Below are 15,553 nucleotides of genomic sequence, written 5' to 3'. Positions count from 1 at the left end.
GGCAGCAGTAGGAGGAGGCATGGAGTTGGGTTTGCAGAGCTCTTGGGACGTACAGCAGCGGAAACATGCCATGACATCACAGGCTCAGGCATCTAGCATGTTCTTTGCCAGCTCTTAGAATTAGAGGACCCGCCGAGCAATCTGGAGAAACTGATTAAGAACCCAAGAGCCTGGGCAGCTTTGAGTCCTGTGTCCCGCCCCTGAACGGAGGCGCACAGGTCTACAGAGCTCACCCACCCCGGCTTCTCTCCTCCTCCTCAAACCCCAGGATGGGCGGGCAGTCCACCACACCTCCCCACTGCCAGCAGTGCTTGTTCTCTTCCGGGACCCCAGCAACTTGGGAAACTGGCAGTCTGCTCAAATGTGACATTAAGACCCTTGACAGCACACCCTCACACACGCCTCACCGCGGCGCCCCTGCAATTTCTGAGTGCCCCTTGAGACACACCCGCCCTGGCTGGGTGACGCCGCTCCTGCATCTCACCACTCCCACCAGAAAGCCCCAGCCGCGTGTGGAGACAAGGAGATACGGCACACAAACACAGGTACCTGATCACCACAGAAAGAAATAAAAAACACCCCTCTCAGACTTGATTCCAACCTCTTAAAATGTAGTTTTAGGAAAATGTCTTCCATATGCATGGTAAGTCCATGGGACAGAGCTACAGCAAAATACCAGCCCACGCACTGTTTCAGATGCTTTTAATAGCTGTTGGTTCATAGGATGCCAGGTGCCAACCAACCTAAGTTCTCTGGAGCCACAGCAGTCCCAGACCAAAGCACGGACTACCACCTGCTGCAGCCCAGCGGGGGCCTCACGCCAACTCTGATGAGACCATTCTGTTCCTAGGGACAGGAGGACATTGTTTTAGGCAAAGACACTTGAGAAATAAGTGTTCCAGGCCGGGTAAGGAGTTGGGCTGATGCCCATTTGAAAGCCGCACACTCTCCATACCAAGTGATTGAAAAGCTATTCTTTAGTCCCTGGAGAGCGCGCCGTGAGAGTGCGCTTCCAAGGAGGCCTTCTCTTTAGTCAGGAGGAAGCCTCTCTGCTTGGGGCCAGGCTTCGTGGGCGCCCGCACCCCGTGCGCCACACCCACTCCTTGGGTCTAGGGTGTTCTCTACAGCAGAGTTCGCGCCCTTCCATCCGCCACCACTGATACTCAGAAGACAGGAGAATCACAGAAAGGGCAGGGGCTCTGCAGCAACCTCTTGATCCAGTCTGGATCTGCAAAAGGAAGGCAGTGGGATCAAGCATTAGTCTCAGAAAGCCCAAACAAGAGATGGCCGTGAGGGCAGACTGCCCTCCACCTCCAGCTCTGCGTGCCGGACGGAGCACGCACTCCTCTGCTCTTTCATTCCGAAGCGAGGCTGGACGAAAGCCCAGCAGGTGATGAAATCGGAACGCAAGGGCAAGGGATGTGTATTTCATGAAACTGCAATTACTCAAGCTACACAAAAGGACATTCCTTATTATAAGTGCATAGTTCATACACCACATTGGTGGTGGTGGTGAGTCTTTTTCTTTTTTTGGTGTTTGTCCTGGGGCTTGAACTCAGGGCCTGGGTGCTGTCCCTGAGCAAATTTTTTGCTCAAGGCTAGCTCTCTACCACTTGAGCCACAGCCCCACTTCCAGCTTTTTTCTTAGTTAGTTGGAGATAAAGAGTTTCAGGGTCTTTCCTGTCCTGTCTGGCTTCAAACAGTGATTCGCAGATCTCGGCCTTCTGAGTAGCTAGAATTACAGGTGTGGGCCACCAGTACCCAGCTTTGTTTTTGAGTCAGACTCTCATGTGTAGCCCAGGCCAGCCTTGTACCCTTGGCTTGCCTGCCTTGGCCTGCTGACTTGCTGGGATTACAGGCCTGTGCCACCATGCCTAGCTCGTATGTTGTTAATGTCAAAATAATCTCTCAGAAAATGGCACTAATAGTAACTTTCAAAAATGCCATTACAAGCAGAGACAGAAAGGAGGTAGCGTTTCTGTGAACGTGGGTAACCATAGAGAATGGGACGGGTCTGCTCTTCTCAAACACATCACGAAGCAGCGTGGCGCTGACTGCAGCACGGCCCTGCCCGCGGCCCGTCCCCCCCTCCATGGCTCGGGCGGCCCTACCTTCTGCAGTTGGGTGCCGGGCGATACTGTCATGCAGCAAACACCTCCTGTAGATCAAGCTCTGGCAGGACTGGTAGGTTAAAAAGCACCTGAAAGCATAGACCGCACTGTCAGGGGAGAGGAGCAGACTACCAAGGCTAGGAAAGCAGCAGCCCCGGCTGCTCATTAAAACAAACTGGAACTGCAGACCATAGTGAACTGTTAAGGGGAAAATAGAGCAAGGAACAGGAATGCAGAACGCCGGGAGGGGGTAACGGGTGTGCCGAGTGGTGCCAGGAAGGGCACACTGAGAAAGGGGCACTGGAGGCAGCCATGCAGATGGGGCGGGAAGGGCGCTGGGTCGGGGGAACGCAGCGCGGGGAATGCCCTCCAGTGGGACCTACGGAATGATGTACCCTCCTGGCATGGAGAGAGCAGGGTGGGGAAACCCAGTGGAGGGGGTCAGGGCTCGGAGGGGAAGACGGGGCACCCAGGCTGCGTGCAGACTGGCCGGCCACTGGAAGGATCTTAGCCTTTACTCATCAGAAATGGGCGGCCTTTTTCCTTTCCTTTCTGAGGGGCTAGGGACTGCGCCTCGGGGGGTGAACATGCCAGGAAGGCTCTGTAATAGAGCTCCATCCCTGCCCTACTGGACAGCTTCAAGCACAGTCTGATCACGATCAAGTCCCTGAGAAGAGACAGGAGGGCTCAGGAGGTGAGGCGCTCGAGGGGTGGGGGGTGGGGGTAGGTAGCCTCACTCACAAGTGTCAAGAGTGAGCTGGGCCAGGGCTGGCAAGGGGACAAAGTAGTGAGAAAGACCAGGTAAGGCACTGAGTGAATGCTCAAACAAGGACGGATGCTGGCTAGACGGGCGGGCAGGCTGTGAGGACACAGGGGGAGCCACAGAGTGTCCGTGAGCAGCCAGCTTTGAGGGGTCACTCCCTAGCCCCGAGTGCTGACAGCTGACAGGAAGATTGGCCCAACAACAGACAGGAGAAGGTGAAGAAGAACCAGCAAAGACAACTGGAAAGAGAGTTGGGAGTCCAGTCTCCCGAAAGGCAGGTGATGACGGAGGGTGACAGAGTGTCACACACCGCTCACAGGTAGAGTACAACAAGGACACACCAAGATTAACTCTTACAATGAAACAGGGAGAGGAGGAGAGAAGGCTTCAACCTTTTATTATGAAAACCAACAAGCAAAAAAAACAAAAAACATTTGTGTAAGCACATGTGAAGGCAGGTATTATTTACAATACCTTTAAGAAGCTTAACATGACTTCCAAGGAAACAAGATGACCAAAGTCTACTGAAGGCCTTGCCTACCAGCAGACAATTGCCCAGGAAGCCTGTCCAGCTCCAGGAAGACCGACGACGCCTCAGGCCGGGCTGTGGGCTGAGCCGTCCTCCATGCGGTGGACCATGCACGTGTACCTTGGGCATTTGCGCTGCACAAAGCTGAGCAGAGTGGGAGCTTACCGGAGCCAGATGTGGCCGTTGGAACAGACAGCCTGCTTCCGATCTGTGAACGGCAAGATCTCTTTACACAGACTGCAGTGCTCGGGGAAAGTCTGCTTGTTCATCTTCTTGGAGATATGTCCGATCAGCACCTGTAAGACACGGCAGGCAGCAGTGACAGCTGACCACAGGGTCCAGAAGCAACGCTACCAAGACCAAGGAAGATGGAAACATGCAGGCCTGTGCAAGCTGCAGGAGATGGCATTTCTACAAGCCACACTTGCTGGACCCTCCAGCTAGGTCCACCAGCTATAGAAAATAAGTGCCTTCAGGGGCCCTGCAACACCTTCACCACAGAGGGAAACTGTTCTGAAAATCACACTCATTCTGTTCTGCCATGATTGCCTGAAATCTATGACACTGAGCAAAATAAATCCCTAAAGGGGGGTGGAATCACACTCATCACCTGACTCGTTCTGGTTGCTTTACATCTCTTAGAAGCAAATATTTACCTATTATTAACATTTGACTTTGTAGGAGTATGCAAATGACTAGTCTTGGAGGCTGAGATCTGAAGCTTGCAATCTGAAGCCAGACCAAGTATGAAAGTCTGTGAGATTCTTCTCTCCAATTAACAAGCAAAAAGACAGAAGTTGGAGCTGTGGCTCAAACGGTAAAGCACCAGTCTTGAGTGAAAAAGAGCAAGAGGCCCTGAGTTCAAGCCCCAGTATCAGGGGGAAAAAAGGTTCATGAAGTAAAAAAAAATCAATATTAAAACAACCCTCCCACTGTCTATGTCACTGGGAGGCATGAGCCCTAAGAGCCATCTCTTCTAGCAAATCGTGTCCTTTGAAGTCCTAATGCATTCATTCACACCTAAATAGGTCTTGTGGAAGAATTCACAAGATTTTGGTTTTGGAGTGAATTCACTAATTCCTTTAAATTTCAGTTCAGAAGTCGAGGAACTAGCCACTCTACCTCTTGGGTAAGTAATTTAAAATTAAAGTCCATTACTTTTGATGTCTGTTTTCTAGTCTTCAGAATTAGTCCCCTCTCCCCCCCTCCCCAGGAGAGAAGTGCTGAACTTTTCCCCAAGGAAGGGCCACTTCAATTTGCACCCGATGGCTTTGATCATGGAAGCCAACTGCTGAACTCATGCACTGCCAATGTGATGACACGACAAAACGTTCCCTCATAGAAAGCACAGCACACACACACTACAGAAACACACATTGTATCTGTGGCATTAACATTTCATGGGCAGGAGGCAATGTGGTGGGGAAAGGGGACTCCAGGGGCAGCTGATAATGAAGAAAGGCTGAGAGATTCAACTATACTAGTGCGCCATGCTGAGTGAGAAATGACTTACAACTTCTAGTAAAAGCAACATCCTGGGTTAAAAAGGTCCTCCTTATGCACACAGATTTTTCAAGACATGAAATGCATGGTCTTCAATCAAAACTCAGTTGTATAGAAGGGTGGGGTTCAATCTTCCCATTTTGATACTGTGTCTCTGTTAGAACTATATAACCATGCTCAATACAGGTTCCCAATCTCATGGCACCTAGACCAGAATTCTAGACCACGACTTATAGTCTAGAATACGTAAGTATCTAGTATCTCATTATAATTCTGACAGTCTCAGGACACCGTGAACACCAGAAAGTTCTTACAATATAGAACACACAGAAACAATGCAAGGCTGACTTTGATTTGACCAGCATCCCTCACTACTTTTAGGGTCACTGCAAACATTCCAGGAGTAGCAATTTTAAGGGTGCACAAACATATTTTCCAAGAATATGCAACAGGTAACTTGTGAACAATTTAACATCAGAAATGGAAATGTGTGTTTTCAATTAACATTTTAAGTAAGATTTCAGGCAAAAGTGTCCACTTTCAGAGTAAAACAAGCAGACTTTCGTGGTTTTGAACATCTGGGTATACAGTGTGCTCCCTGGAGTAAGGATTTTAGCAACTGTGAGAAAGTTCCCCTGACCAAGTCTGAATGACAAAGGTAATGGGATTTTTTTTTGGCGGTCATGGGGCTTGAACTCTGGGCCTGGGTGCTGTCCCTCAGCTCTTCAGCTCAAGTAACAGTTTCTTTTCTGCAGGAATTCACAGAATCCACAGAATGATAATGCGTGCGGGGCACCTTGGAGAACAGCCTGTATGCCCCTGCTCCCTAAGCCTGGAGCCCTAGTGGCCCCTTAGGGACCTTGAACTATGGAATACATTTTAGAAAATAATGTAAGATTGTTCCAGTACCAAAATAAAGATAATGCTGTTTTGTGAAAGCCAGATCTAAGTAACAGTGTTTCCTTTTATGCCCTCCTTGACAAAATCAGACCTTCTCAAGTCCTTTCAGACAGAAAGGACTCTGTACGCCCCAGATAGGAGGGAAACAGCAAAGGTGGGCATCTCCACTCTGACCTCCGTGGCAGACTACTGTTTTCAGGGTGGCCTCAAGCTCATCTGCAGCCTGGAAATCTCATCAGTGAGCACAGCGTGTCAATCAAGGCCACAGCAAGAAGGATGGAGACATGCTTTGTGCGCTATGACTATGTTATTGACACTAGTCTACATTTCTTACTCATTCCGCTGCACCTCATGCCAATCAATTGCCTCAAAAATGCCAAAGCAAAAGCTGAGTTTCTCTCTCAGGAAGAAAGCAGAGCATTCAGAGCACTAGCCTGCCGTCTTGGTGATGAACACCTACCCGTGCTGTTCTGTCATCGTATTCTTCATCAGACATCAGAAAGTTACAGAGTCCCCTGGTGGGGATGCTGGTGTTTTCTGTGATCCAGGTGTGGAGGTATACTTCACCTAGGACTCGCTTCATGTGTTCCCGGGTCAGGTGCATCTCCACCGCCTCGATCTTCCCCTGGATCTCAAGGAGCTTCTCCTCTACATGCTCCTGGCTCCCGCTATCTCCCGTCAGGGGGAGGCTGTCATCGGGGGCGTCCTCTCCATCGCCCTCTTTGCTCCTCTCCTGTGGGCCTGCCTTGGGCCCCTGCTTGGAAGAAGTGCCTTCGTCTTGCTGTTCATCCTCGGCATTGCCTGCCCCAGGTGAGTCAACCAGCAAGATTTTGGAGTCTTCCTGGGTGGGTTTCCACAGGGCCTCTGAGGGGGCCTTCTGCATGGACTGATACAAAATCCTCAGAAGGAAAAGCTTAAAACGCCAGAAATAAGTGGCCCCGCTGCTCTCGATCTTTTTTTCCAGAGCTTCATATAAAAATTGGGGGATATGTTTCTCTTTTAATATCTTCCAGCGTACGAGGTCTAGTAAATCGACCTGCTTGAAGAGATTCTGGACTGAAGACTCCAGAAGCTGAGCAGCAGCTTCTTCAAAGGTTTTCAGAGTAACGAACTGGACCTGGTAGTTTTTGTTAACAGGATGGAGGCCATTGGCCATGCCCTCCGTGGTAATGATGGCCAGGTAGGCGCCGCAGGGGCTCACAGCTATCCCGTGAGTCCTCACTGAGCCAAACACGTCTGAGAGTTTAATTAACTGGTGTTCAAACTTCAGGGCAACGTCTGTGAAGATGGGAATCAACTGCCTCACTTTCCCATCACTGGAGCAGGTGTACACCGTTCCATTCTGCTTGTCTGCGGTCATGGACACAATGGGCAGAGAATGAAGGCCGGTGACATGGGAATTGTGCACATTCAGACCTGCCTTGGAGATCAGAAGAAGACACCAGAACACGTAGGAGCCGCGGGCAGCCACCACCAAGCTGCAACTACACTTCTGGTAAGGGTGATAGAGAGGCACACATTTGATGCTGTGCACAGGCAACTGGTCCATTTCCTTCCACAGAACAACAGGCTGCCTTAAAGTGAAATAGCCTTTTACCGCTTTGAGATTGACAGGGAGAATTTTGACTGGTCCAAATGCACTCCCTACAATAAGGCCGCTCATTTTACGGTTATTGTGCTCGTATTCCCACCAAAATAAAACACTAGGCGAGCTGATTCCTGACTCGATCGTGTTGCACGAAGAGATGGACTCCTTTCCCACGAAGGGCAGCTGGAACTGCCACACCGCAATGTTGCCATTCTCAAAGAGCACGGCTAGGAGCACACTGCCTACATCCCGACACTCGTTGTTGTGCTGGACCTGCTGAGTGGTGCAGATGCCTGACCACTCCATTCTCACTGGGGTCTGCATGCTATGTCTCCTCTGGAACTCAGCAAAATCCCCTAGATGGCCTCCCGGAGCCTCGCTTTTAGAGAGCCTGTAGCTGGCCTCGAAAAGACGCTCTCCGTAAATCTCAGTTAAGTCCGCCAGCTGGACCCACTGGAGTCTGTTGAGGTTCGCCTGGACAGTCAGGCGATTGTCCATGGTCAGTGCCGCCAGAAGGCACCTGCCATTCACATCACAGCCCACGGGAGACCAGCTAGTGTACTTGAACCCTCGCATTGGCGGCAAGGCTTTCCCATCAGGGTTGAACACTCTGTCCAACATGAAAGTCTGGCTGATGGTAGGGTCTCGAGAGTTGGCAAATTTCTCCTTGCACTCGGCAACTTCTGTTTTTGAGCCAACCTGAAAATGAGATATAGAAACTATATCAGATAAATATTCACCTTGAGTTAATTTCAATATATATGCAATTATTTTAATGAATTTGGCCAAATTTTGACATGATGTACATTTAAGAGACCCAACTAGCCAGGCAGAGTAATGCCTGTCTAAATCCCAGCACGTGGGAGGCTGAGGCAGGAGAATCCAGTTTGAGGTTAGCATGAGTTACATGCTGCAACCCTATCTAAAAAAAAATCCCGACACAGTTCAAAGCCAGCCGGGCAGGAAAGTCCCTGAGACTCTTATCTCCAATTAATCACAGAAAAAGCGGGAAGTGGTGCTGTGGCTCAAGTGGTAGAGTGCTAGCCTTGAGCTAGCTCAGGGATGGCACTCAGGCTCAGAGTTCAAGGCCCAGGACTAGAGGGAGGAGGGGAATCCCCAAATAGATAGATAATAAAAATAAAAGATCAAGTACATGTCTAAAGAGTAAATGAGCACTCACTCACTAAGTAAATGACAATTCTTTTTTAAGGATCAGAATAAATGTCATTATTCATGGGCTGGTTCCTATAGTCTCAGAACTGACGAGAAGAAACAGTTGATTCTTAAGGGTAAACTGCACTTAGCTGAGCTACTCACAAAGCAATAAATGTCTTAATATCTATCTTTGATACAAGATATTTGGATATTTACAATATCCGTACAACACAAATGTCAGATTTTTTAAACGTTATTTCCACTAAAAAAAAAAAACCCGCAAAAGCCAAGACCAGATGCACTGGCTGCTCTTGCTGCAGTGTAAGACGGCTGTGACCAAGCTGCTCCTCCGCGGGAAGTCGTGGGCAGGACACTGTCTGTGCCCCCGTCTGTGCTGGTTTCTTGTCTAGTCCTTCACCTCTCCATCCATCCTACCAGGTCTAACCCTCTCTGCAAGGTCTGAGGTCATCCCAGCTTTTCTCGCTTCTCCCTCAGGTCCAAAACACATGTCAATAGCAACCAGCTGTTAGAGGGACATTAACAATGAAAAAAGATAAATGACTCAAGAGCGGAAATCAATCAAAAGATAGTTTCTGTTATGCTAAAGAAGAACCTGACCCAGGGTCTTAAGAGAAAAGGACAAAGGAGGAAACAAGTTTGTTTGTTTGTTTGTTTTTTGGGGGGAGGGTTAGTCGTGGGGCGTGAGCTCAGCCTGGGCGCTGTCCCTCAGCTCTTTAGCTCAAGGCTAGTGCTCTACTACCTGAGCCACAGCACCACTTCCAGTTTTCTGGTGATTTATTGGAGATAGGAGTTTCACGGACTTTCCTGCCTGGGCTGGCTTTGAGCTGTGATCCTCAGATCTCAGCCACCTGAGTAGCTAGGATTACAGGTGTGAGCCACCAGCATCCGGCTAACAAATTCTTTTAGTTCTTTTTTTGTGTCAATCTCTCTTTGGTGGGGATGAGGGAGAATACTGGGCTTTGAACTCAGGGTCTCATGCTACTAGGCAGGGACTCTATCACTTGAGCCATAACTCCAGCTCTGTTTTGTTGTTGTTAACTTTTGAGTCTTATTTCTTACGTAAGTGAGAGCCTGGGCATAATCTGCCTTTGTTAGGCTTTTCATGTAGCTAGGTAACAGGTACTGGCCAGTGTCTGGTTCTCTACCAAAAAGGGGTCTTGCAAATTTTTCTGCCCAGACTGGTCCAGAACCTCAATCCTCCCAATCTCAAGACTCCCAAGCAGCTACTAGGACTACAGGTTTGAATCCATGGCTCAATCTTCTTTTAAACAGAGGCTGATCTTCAAACTGGAAAGGGGAGAACAGAATTAAAAGGGAATTGAAGTCTAAGACATATACAGTCATAGTAAAAATTATTTTAAATGGACTGTGAAGCTAGATTAGGAATCCAGTTCCTCAGTGTATTAACAAATGAAGAGTGGAAGAGGTAATAACAAGTGATTATTAGGAACTAGCAAAGGATAACTGGGCTAATCTACTCATCCTCTTTTCTGCTAAACTTGCTAGACAGTAAAATGGAATTTCATTTTATTTAGCTGCCCACTAATCCAATCAGCTGGCTAACTTCAGTTTTTGTTTTTTTGTTGGTCCCAGGGTTTCAACTGTCCCTGAGCTCTTTTGCTCAAGGCTAGCACTCTACTACTTTGAGCTACAGCACCACTTCCAGTTTTCTGGTGGTTAATTGGAGTTAAGTCTCACACACTTTCCTACCAGGGCTGGCTGTGAACCACAAACCCTCAGATCTCAGCCTCCTGAGAAGCTAGGATTAAGCCATGAGCCAGCAGTGCCCAGTTAACTTTTGTTACAGTGACTCACAGAATCCTAACCCTCAGTTGTTCCCTGAGAAAGAGCTCTGTGGCCAAAACACTTTTGGACATGCTCAACATGATACACCTCCAGGGAAAATCACAAAAGCCATGAAGTGCCTTAGTCAGGGAACTCCTGTATAAAGAGTCAGAGAAACACTTAAAAAAAAAGTGGAACCCTTTTGGGAAGTTGTTCATCCTTTTTAACCCTAAGGAATACTATGAAAAATGGTGCATTAGGCAGGACACCTTCATTTTAAGAACTGCTTTTACAGTAGTCTCTTGGACAGAGTACGGATCCACTGGAGAAATATAGACTAGACATTTCAACTAAATGAGATACAGGTGGCTAGAGAGACAATCAAGTATGTCCCAAGCTTTGGATGGGTAGGTGTCATTTAAACATGGCACAGTGACTGAAATCTGTGCTACGATGCTAGACTACCTGGGTTCCTTTCAAACGCTGGCTCTGTCACGCGCCGGCTCCCTGACTGCATGCAAACAGCTTCCATCTTCTGGTCTTGATTTCCTCACATCTCACACAGTTAAGAAAGTTAAATAAGTCAGAATACTCAAACTATATAGTAAACAGTAAGTATTAGCTATGATAATTGTTAGTATTCTGAGTGTTAAGCAACTGTTAATGATTAGTGTTACACGATAAGCGTGTAAAATTCAGGAGAGATGTCAAACAGTACACGAAATGAAGGGTAAGGAAATTGTTCATAAAACCCTAAAACATTGAAGGTTAAGTAATAATCCTTAGAATTGGTGAAACTCACAAAAAGCTACTGCAGAACAAAAATAAACTGACAGATTTTTGTAACCCAAAGCAGCCGTGCAAGAAGAGACAAAGGAAGCTCAAGCAAGCCTCTGTCCCACCCAATACAAGAAGAGTTCTTGGCAGGACGGAGAAGATCAGAAGATCGTGGGTCAGGGAAAAGCCTGACTGATGGTTTTGTAGTGTAACCTTTACCACAATACACTCCAATTAGGTTAGTCTACTACACTTCCTCCAACTCTCCCTATCACAAAACTAGCTATCAAAACAAGCACCAAGGACATAAATGCTCCCGTGCACGGAGGCCTGCCCCAAGTTAAACATTTAACTATCAAGTAAATAGTACTAATAGCAAAAGTATTCTGTAGGAAGACAGAGACAGTTCTAAAACTCCTAACATCTGATGCACAATACAATGAAGCACACAAATTCAGGTGGGATTTGGAACAGACCACAACTCAGTACACACTAAATCAGTAACCCAATGGGAAGAAAGATTATGACTTATCCTTAAGTATTTCATTGCTTTTCCAGATTTCTATCATTCAGCTTTATATCATATAACTTCAGTACCCACTATAGTAACTTACCAATAGCTGGTAACACCTGATTTGTTATTTAGCTGCACAATATTCTAAAAAAAATCATAATCCAAACAGCAGAGCATAAGCTTCAGAAGGGCTGACAGGACACTTCAGCAGTGCTGCACATAGCACGGAGATCCAGGTGGTGGTATCTGGGCAAGGTGGGCAGCGTGGAGGAGATTCTAATCCCCAGAACACCCAAAACGTAGTGCATCAAAATATTCAACTTCTTTACATCCCTAGCTTTATACATTTTTTCCCCAGAAGCTTCTTCATCAAGTTCTTTATCAATTATCAGAGGGCTATGTGTTTTTTATTACTAGTTAAACAGGATTTGTGGCACATGTCAAATGTAGCAAACTGAGTCAAAATTTTATTAGAATACTAAGTATATTGTCTTCACATTGATACCCACAATTAACCCAGACCTATTTTTTATACCTATATGGCTTCTTTATTTTCTGTGTGTATGCATGTTGTCCTGGTACTAGAGCTTGAACTCAGTGGCTTTTTCTGCTCAAGGCTGGTTTTCTACCACTTGAGCCACACCTTCAGTTTTGGCTTTTTGTTGGTTAACTGGCAGTAAGAGTCTCTTGGATTTGTCTGTCCCATTAGCTTCAAGCCTGGATCCTCAGAGCTCAGCTTCCTGAGTAGCTAGCACAACAGGTGTGAGTCACCTACAGCAGGCTGCTTTATTTTTGTGCCATTTACACATTCAGAGCCAGGAATCAATGATAAGTGATACAATGTGTAAGAAAAGAAAAAAAAAACCCAAACAGTATCGACTTTATTATTCTTACTCCTTTATGGATAGGCCTGTCTTGGGCTCATCCTATTAGAGATAATCACGTCATGGCCTAGAGGCCATGGGCTAGAACCCAGTAGATTCCAGTTCTAAACCATACCAGGACCCCTAAGGAACAGCACCTTAGTGACTTCTTGGGCTGAATTTTCACAGTTTCCAAACTGGGCTCACTTACTTTCTGACTCCATAAGGACTACTGAGCTCATTTGTGGACTAATCATGACCACCATCCAATCAACAGTTATGCCTGCGAGAAAAGGTTCATGGGCACAAGATGGATGTCTCAATTCTGCCATCTGCCAAGGCCCTTTCCTTCCTTCCTTTGAGAAACTAAACATTACTTTCTCTCAGCACTGCAGCAGATTCAACCATTGGATGACCTCCCCTAATTTAAACACCTTCCCTCACTATTCCTTCCAACCTTTAAATGTCTCTCTGAGGAAGAACTTAATCTGTACTCTACAGACATGCTTCTCTAGGCACTGTGCACATGAACATCCCTGAATATACAAAGTTTGTTTTTCAGCAGAGAAGAGAGCTTTCAGAATACCATTCTGCCTCCCAGCTATGTACAACTGAATTTCAAAGCATTGCTAGCATGTGTCCAACTGATTTATTTCTATTTAAGCCACTTCATTCATATCTATAAGAAATTTGAGTACTAAATCATTGAAGTTCACTAATGACCTAAAACTCATGCAGGTTCTGGTGGCACACACCTGTAATCCCAGCACTCAGGAGACAGACACAGGAAGACTGGGAATTCAAGGCCAGCCCGAGCTACATAGTGAGAATTTCAAAAAAATAAAGTCATAGCAGTAGCTCAAGCCTGCAATCCTAGCTCTACAGGGGGCTGAGAGCTGAGGCTCCAACCAGCCCTAACTGACTCTTATCTCCAATTAACTAGCAAGAAAGCAGGAAGTGAATGTAGGTGTGATTCAAGTGTTAGGGCACTAGCCCTGAGTAGAAAAAGCTAAGAACAGTAGGCCCTTAGTTCAAGCCACCGTACCAGTGCACTTGCACAAGCACAGGCACACATACAAGTTTAAAGGACCTAATTCAATATTAAGTTGTGTTTGAAAGCTAAGTGTGCTGGCCTTCTACCCACAGCTAAAACCTCGGAACTCTGAATAGGAATTCAGAAAAACCTCACTACCAAGTAAACTGGCACTGCCTGGTACTGTTTGTCTATGACTTGGCAGGGTGTAAGCTCCCTGAGGGCAGGGGCTGTGGTTCACTGTTCTACTTTCAGAACCATGAGCATATACCTTTGCAAATCACCTACTGTATTTGCATGCAGATCCACACAGAAAAAATAGAAAGCTTTTATCCAGGCTACTGAAATGTACAATATGGCTTACTGCTTTTAAAGTGAGTTTGAAAATGACGGTATTAAAATAGTAAAACTTAGCCAGGCAGTGGTAGCTCATGCTTATAATCCTAGATACTCAGAAGACTGAGATCAGAGGATTGTGGTTTGAAGACAGCTAGGGCAGGGAAGTCTGTGAGTCTTATCTCCAATTATCCAACAAAAAGCCGTTAGTGAAGCTGTAGTAGGCTCCAGAGCTAGAGCACTAGCCACGAATGAAGAAGCTAACAGCCCAGGCCTGGATTTCAAGCCCCAGGACCTGCACCCAATAGAACAACAACACAGTAAAACTTTAGAAACTCAGAAGTTCTGATGCAAACTTAGATTAGGGGAAGCCGAAAGCAGTGAGTTTAGAGACCTCCGACTCCCAGTTTAATCATTGCCTTTGTTTGCAGAAGCTTTAATCTTCCAATCTACGTCCCCCAGACTCTTGCTAAAGAACAACTGGAGTATAAGCCGTCTGTCTGCCCCAGGTGAGACACAAGGACCGTTCACAATAAAACGATTCAAACCCGTAAGACAATGAATGGGCCAGTTTCCCAACTCTAAAGCAAAAGAGGCGCGAGAGGAGGGCCCCAAACAGTAAACAAAGCCAGCCAAGGGCCTTGGCGAGTCTGCCCCAGACAATAGGAGCCAGGTCCCGGGTTGGGTCAACAGGGGGTGGAGTCTCAGACAGCACCCGGGAGCAACCAGATAGCTGAGCTGCCCGCCAGATGCTGGGGCGAAGCGAGGGTTGGCGGGATCGCGTCCTGAGGGGCGCCCGCAGGACTGGGATGTGGACGGGGAGGGACGGGATCCGAGAAACGGTGCCAACTGCTGTAAAGGTTTCACCCTCAAAGCTGAGGCGATCCTGGCCCCCTCACGACCCCCGAGGTGGTGTGGCCGGGGTAACCGCGGCCGGGTGGCCGATCGCGGGACGGCGGCCGGAGAGGACCCCAGGGCCGGGGCCGGGCTTACTTTGAGGAGGCAGCTGTTGAGAGGAGCGGGCACCGAGGTGCGGTGGATCACCAGGTCCTGGCCCGGGTTGTGCACGTCGCAGATGAGCTCCAGCACGGCGACGCTGCGGGCCGTGGACACCGACACGCGGTGGTCTTCCGACCAGGCCAGCGGCTCCAGACCGCTCACCGGGTACTGCAGCTTCACGGCCGGCTCCCGCCGCGTCACCATGAGGCGGAACGCGGCGCTGGGCCCAGGGGCCGCGTCCGCCGCCGACTCCTTCCCGCCCCCTTCGCCCTCCTCCTCCGCGGGCGGCGCGGGCCCGTCGTCTGCGGGCTCCACCTGGACTGGGTCGACCGGGTCCATCTTCCCTCAGGCGCAGAGATGGGGTCCCCCGGCGCCCCGAGCCCGCGTCGCCGTCCCGCGGCCGCCTGCAGCACCGCAGCCGCCACCCCCAGCGCCCTCCGCGGCGGTTTTCTCCCCGCAGGCCCCGAGCGCCGCCGAGCCAGGAAGGACCCCGCCGTTGCCAGGCAACGCGGTCCTGCCAGGTGGCCGCGGAGCTGCCTGTCTAGAAAGCGCGCCGGGCCGTGCGAGAGCGCGGGGACGCGGAGCCTCGAGGACTCCCTCTCCCGGCCGCCGAGCCCGGGGCCTGCTGCGGACCCCGGGCCGCGAGCTCCGCGCCCGTTACTACGGGGTGGAGGCG

At 48.6% G+C, this 15,553-nt stretch overlaps 1 protein-coding gene across 1 annotated transcript; it reads right to left on the bottom strand.

The window, feature by feature from the left end:
• Positions 1-685: 685 nt before the first annotated feature.
• On the bottom strand, positions 686-15,476 carry Gtf3c4 (general transcription factor IIIC, polypeptide 4, 90kDa). The gene is made up of 5 exons (XM_013021494.1): positions 14,872-15,476; positions 6,267-8,093; positions 3,569-3,699; positions 2,112-2,200; positions 686-1,228 (listed from the first exon to the last, which is right to left on the bottom strand). Exons 1-5 carry the CDS (start codon positions 15,214-15,216, stop codon positions 1,164-1,166), a joined length of 2,457 nt encoding a protein of 818 aa, XP_012876948.1. The 5' UTR covers positions 15,217-15,476; the 3' UTR covers positions 686-1,163.
• Between the last annotated feature and the right edge of the window lie 77 nt (positions 15,477-15,553).

The sequence above is a fragment of the Dipodomys ordii genome, unplaced genomic scaffold (assembly GCF_000151885.1).
Source record: "Dipodomys ordii isolate 6190 unplaced genomic scaffold, Dord_2.0 Scaffold55, whole genome shotgun sequence".
Classification (NCBI taxonomy): domain Eukaryota; kingdom Metazoa; phylum Chordata; class Mammalia; order Rodentia; family Heteromyidae; genus Dipodomys; species Dipodomys ordii.
Note: the sequence above shows the minus strand (reverse complement) of the source record. Positions and strands in the feature narration are given on the sequence as shown.

What these genes read in the sequence shown, in the direction of transcription:
- Gtf3c4 (XM_013021494.1), bottom strand. Translation starts at nt 15,216, where the DNA reads ATGGACCCGGTCGACCCAGTCCAGGTGGAGCCCGCAGACGACGGGCCC. An exon ending in TCAACAGCTGCCTCCTCAAA is followed by an intron (nt 8,094 to 14,871) that starts GTAAGCCCGGCC and finishes TCTCATTTTCAG; the next exon opens with GTTGGCTCAAAAACAGAAGT. An exon ending in AACGGCCACATCTGGCTCCG is followed by an intron (nt 2,201 to 3,568) that starts GTAAGCTCCCAC and finishes CTATGCTTTCAG; the next exon opens with GTGCTTTTTAACCTACCAGT.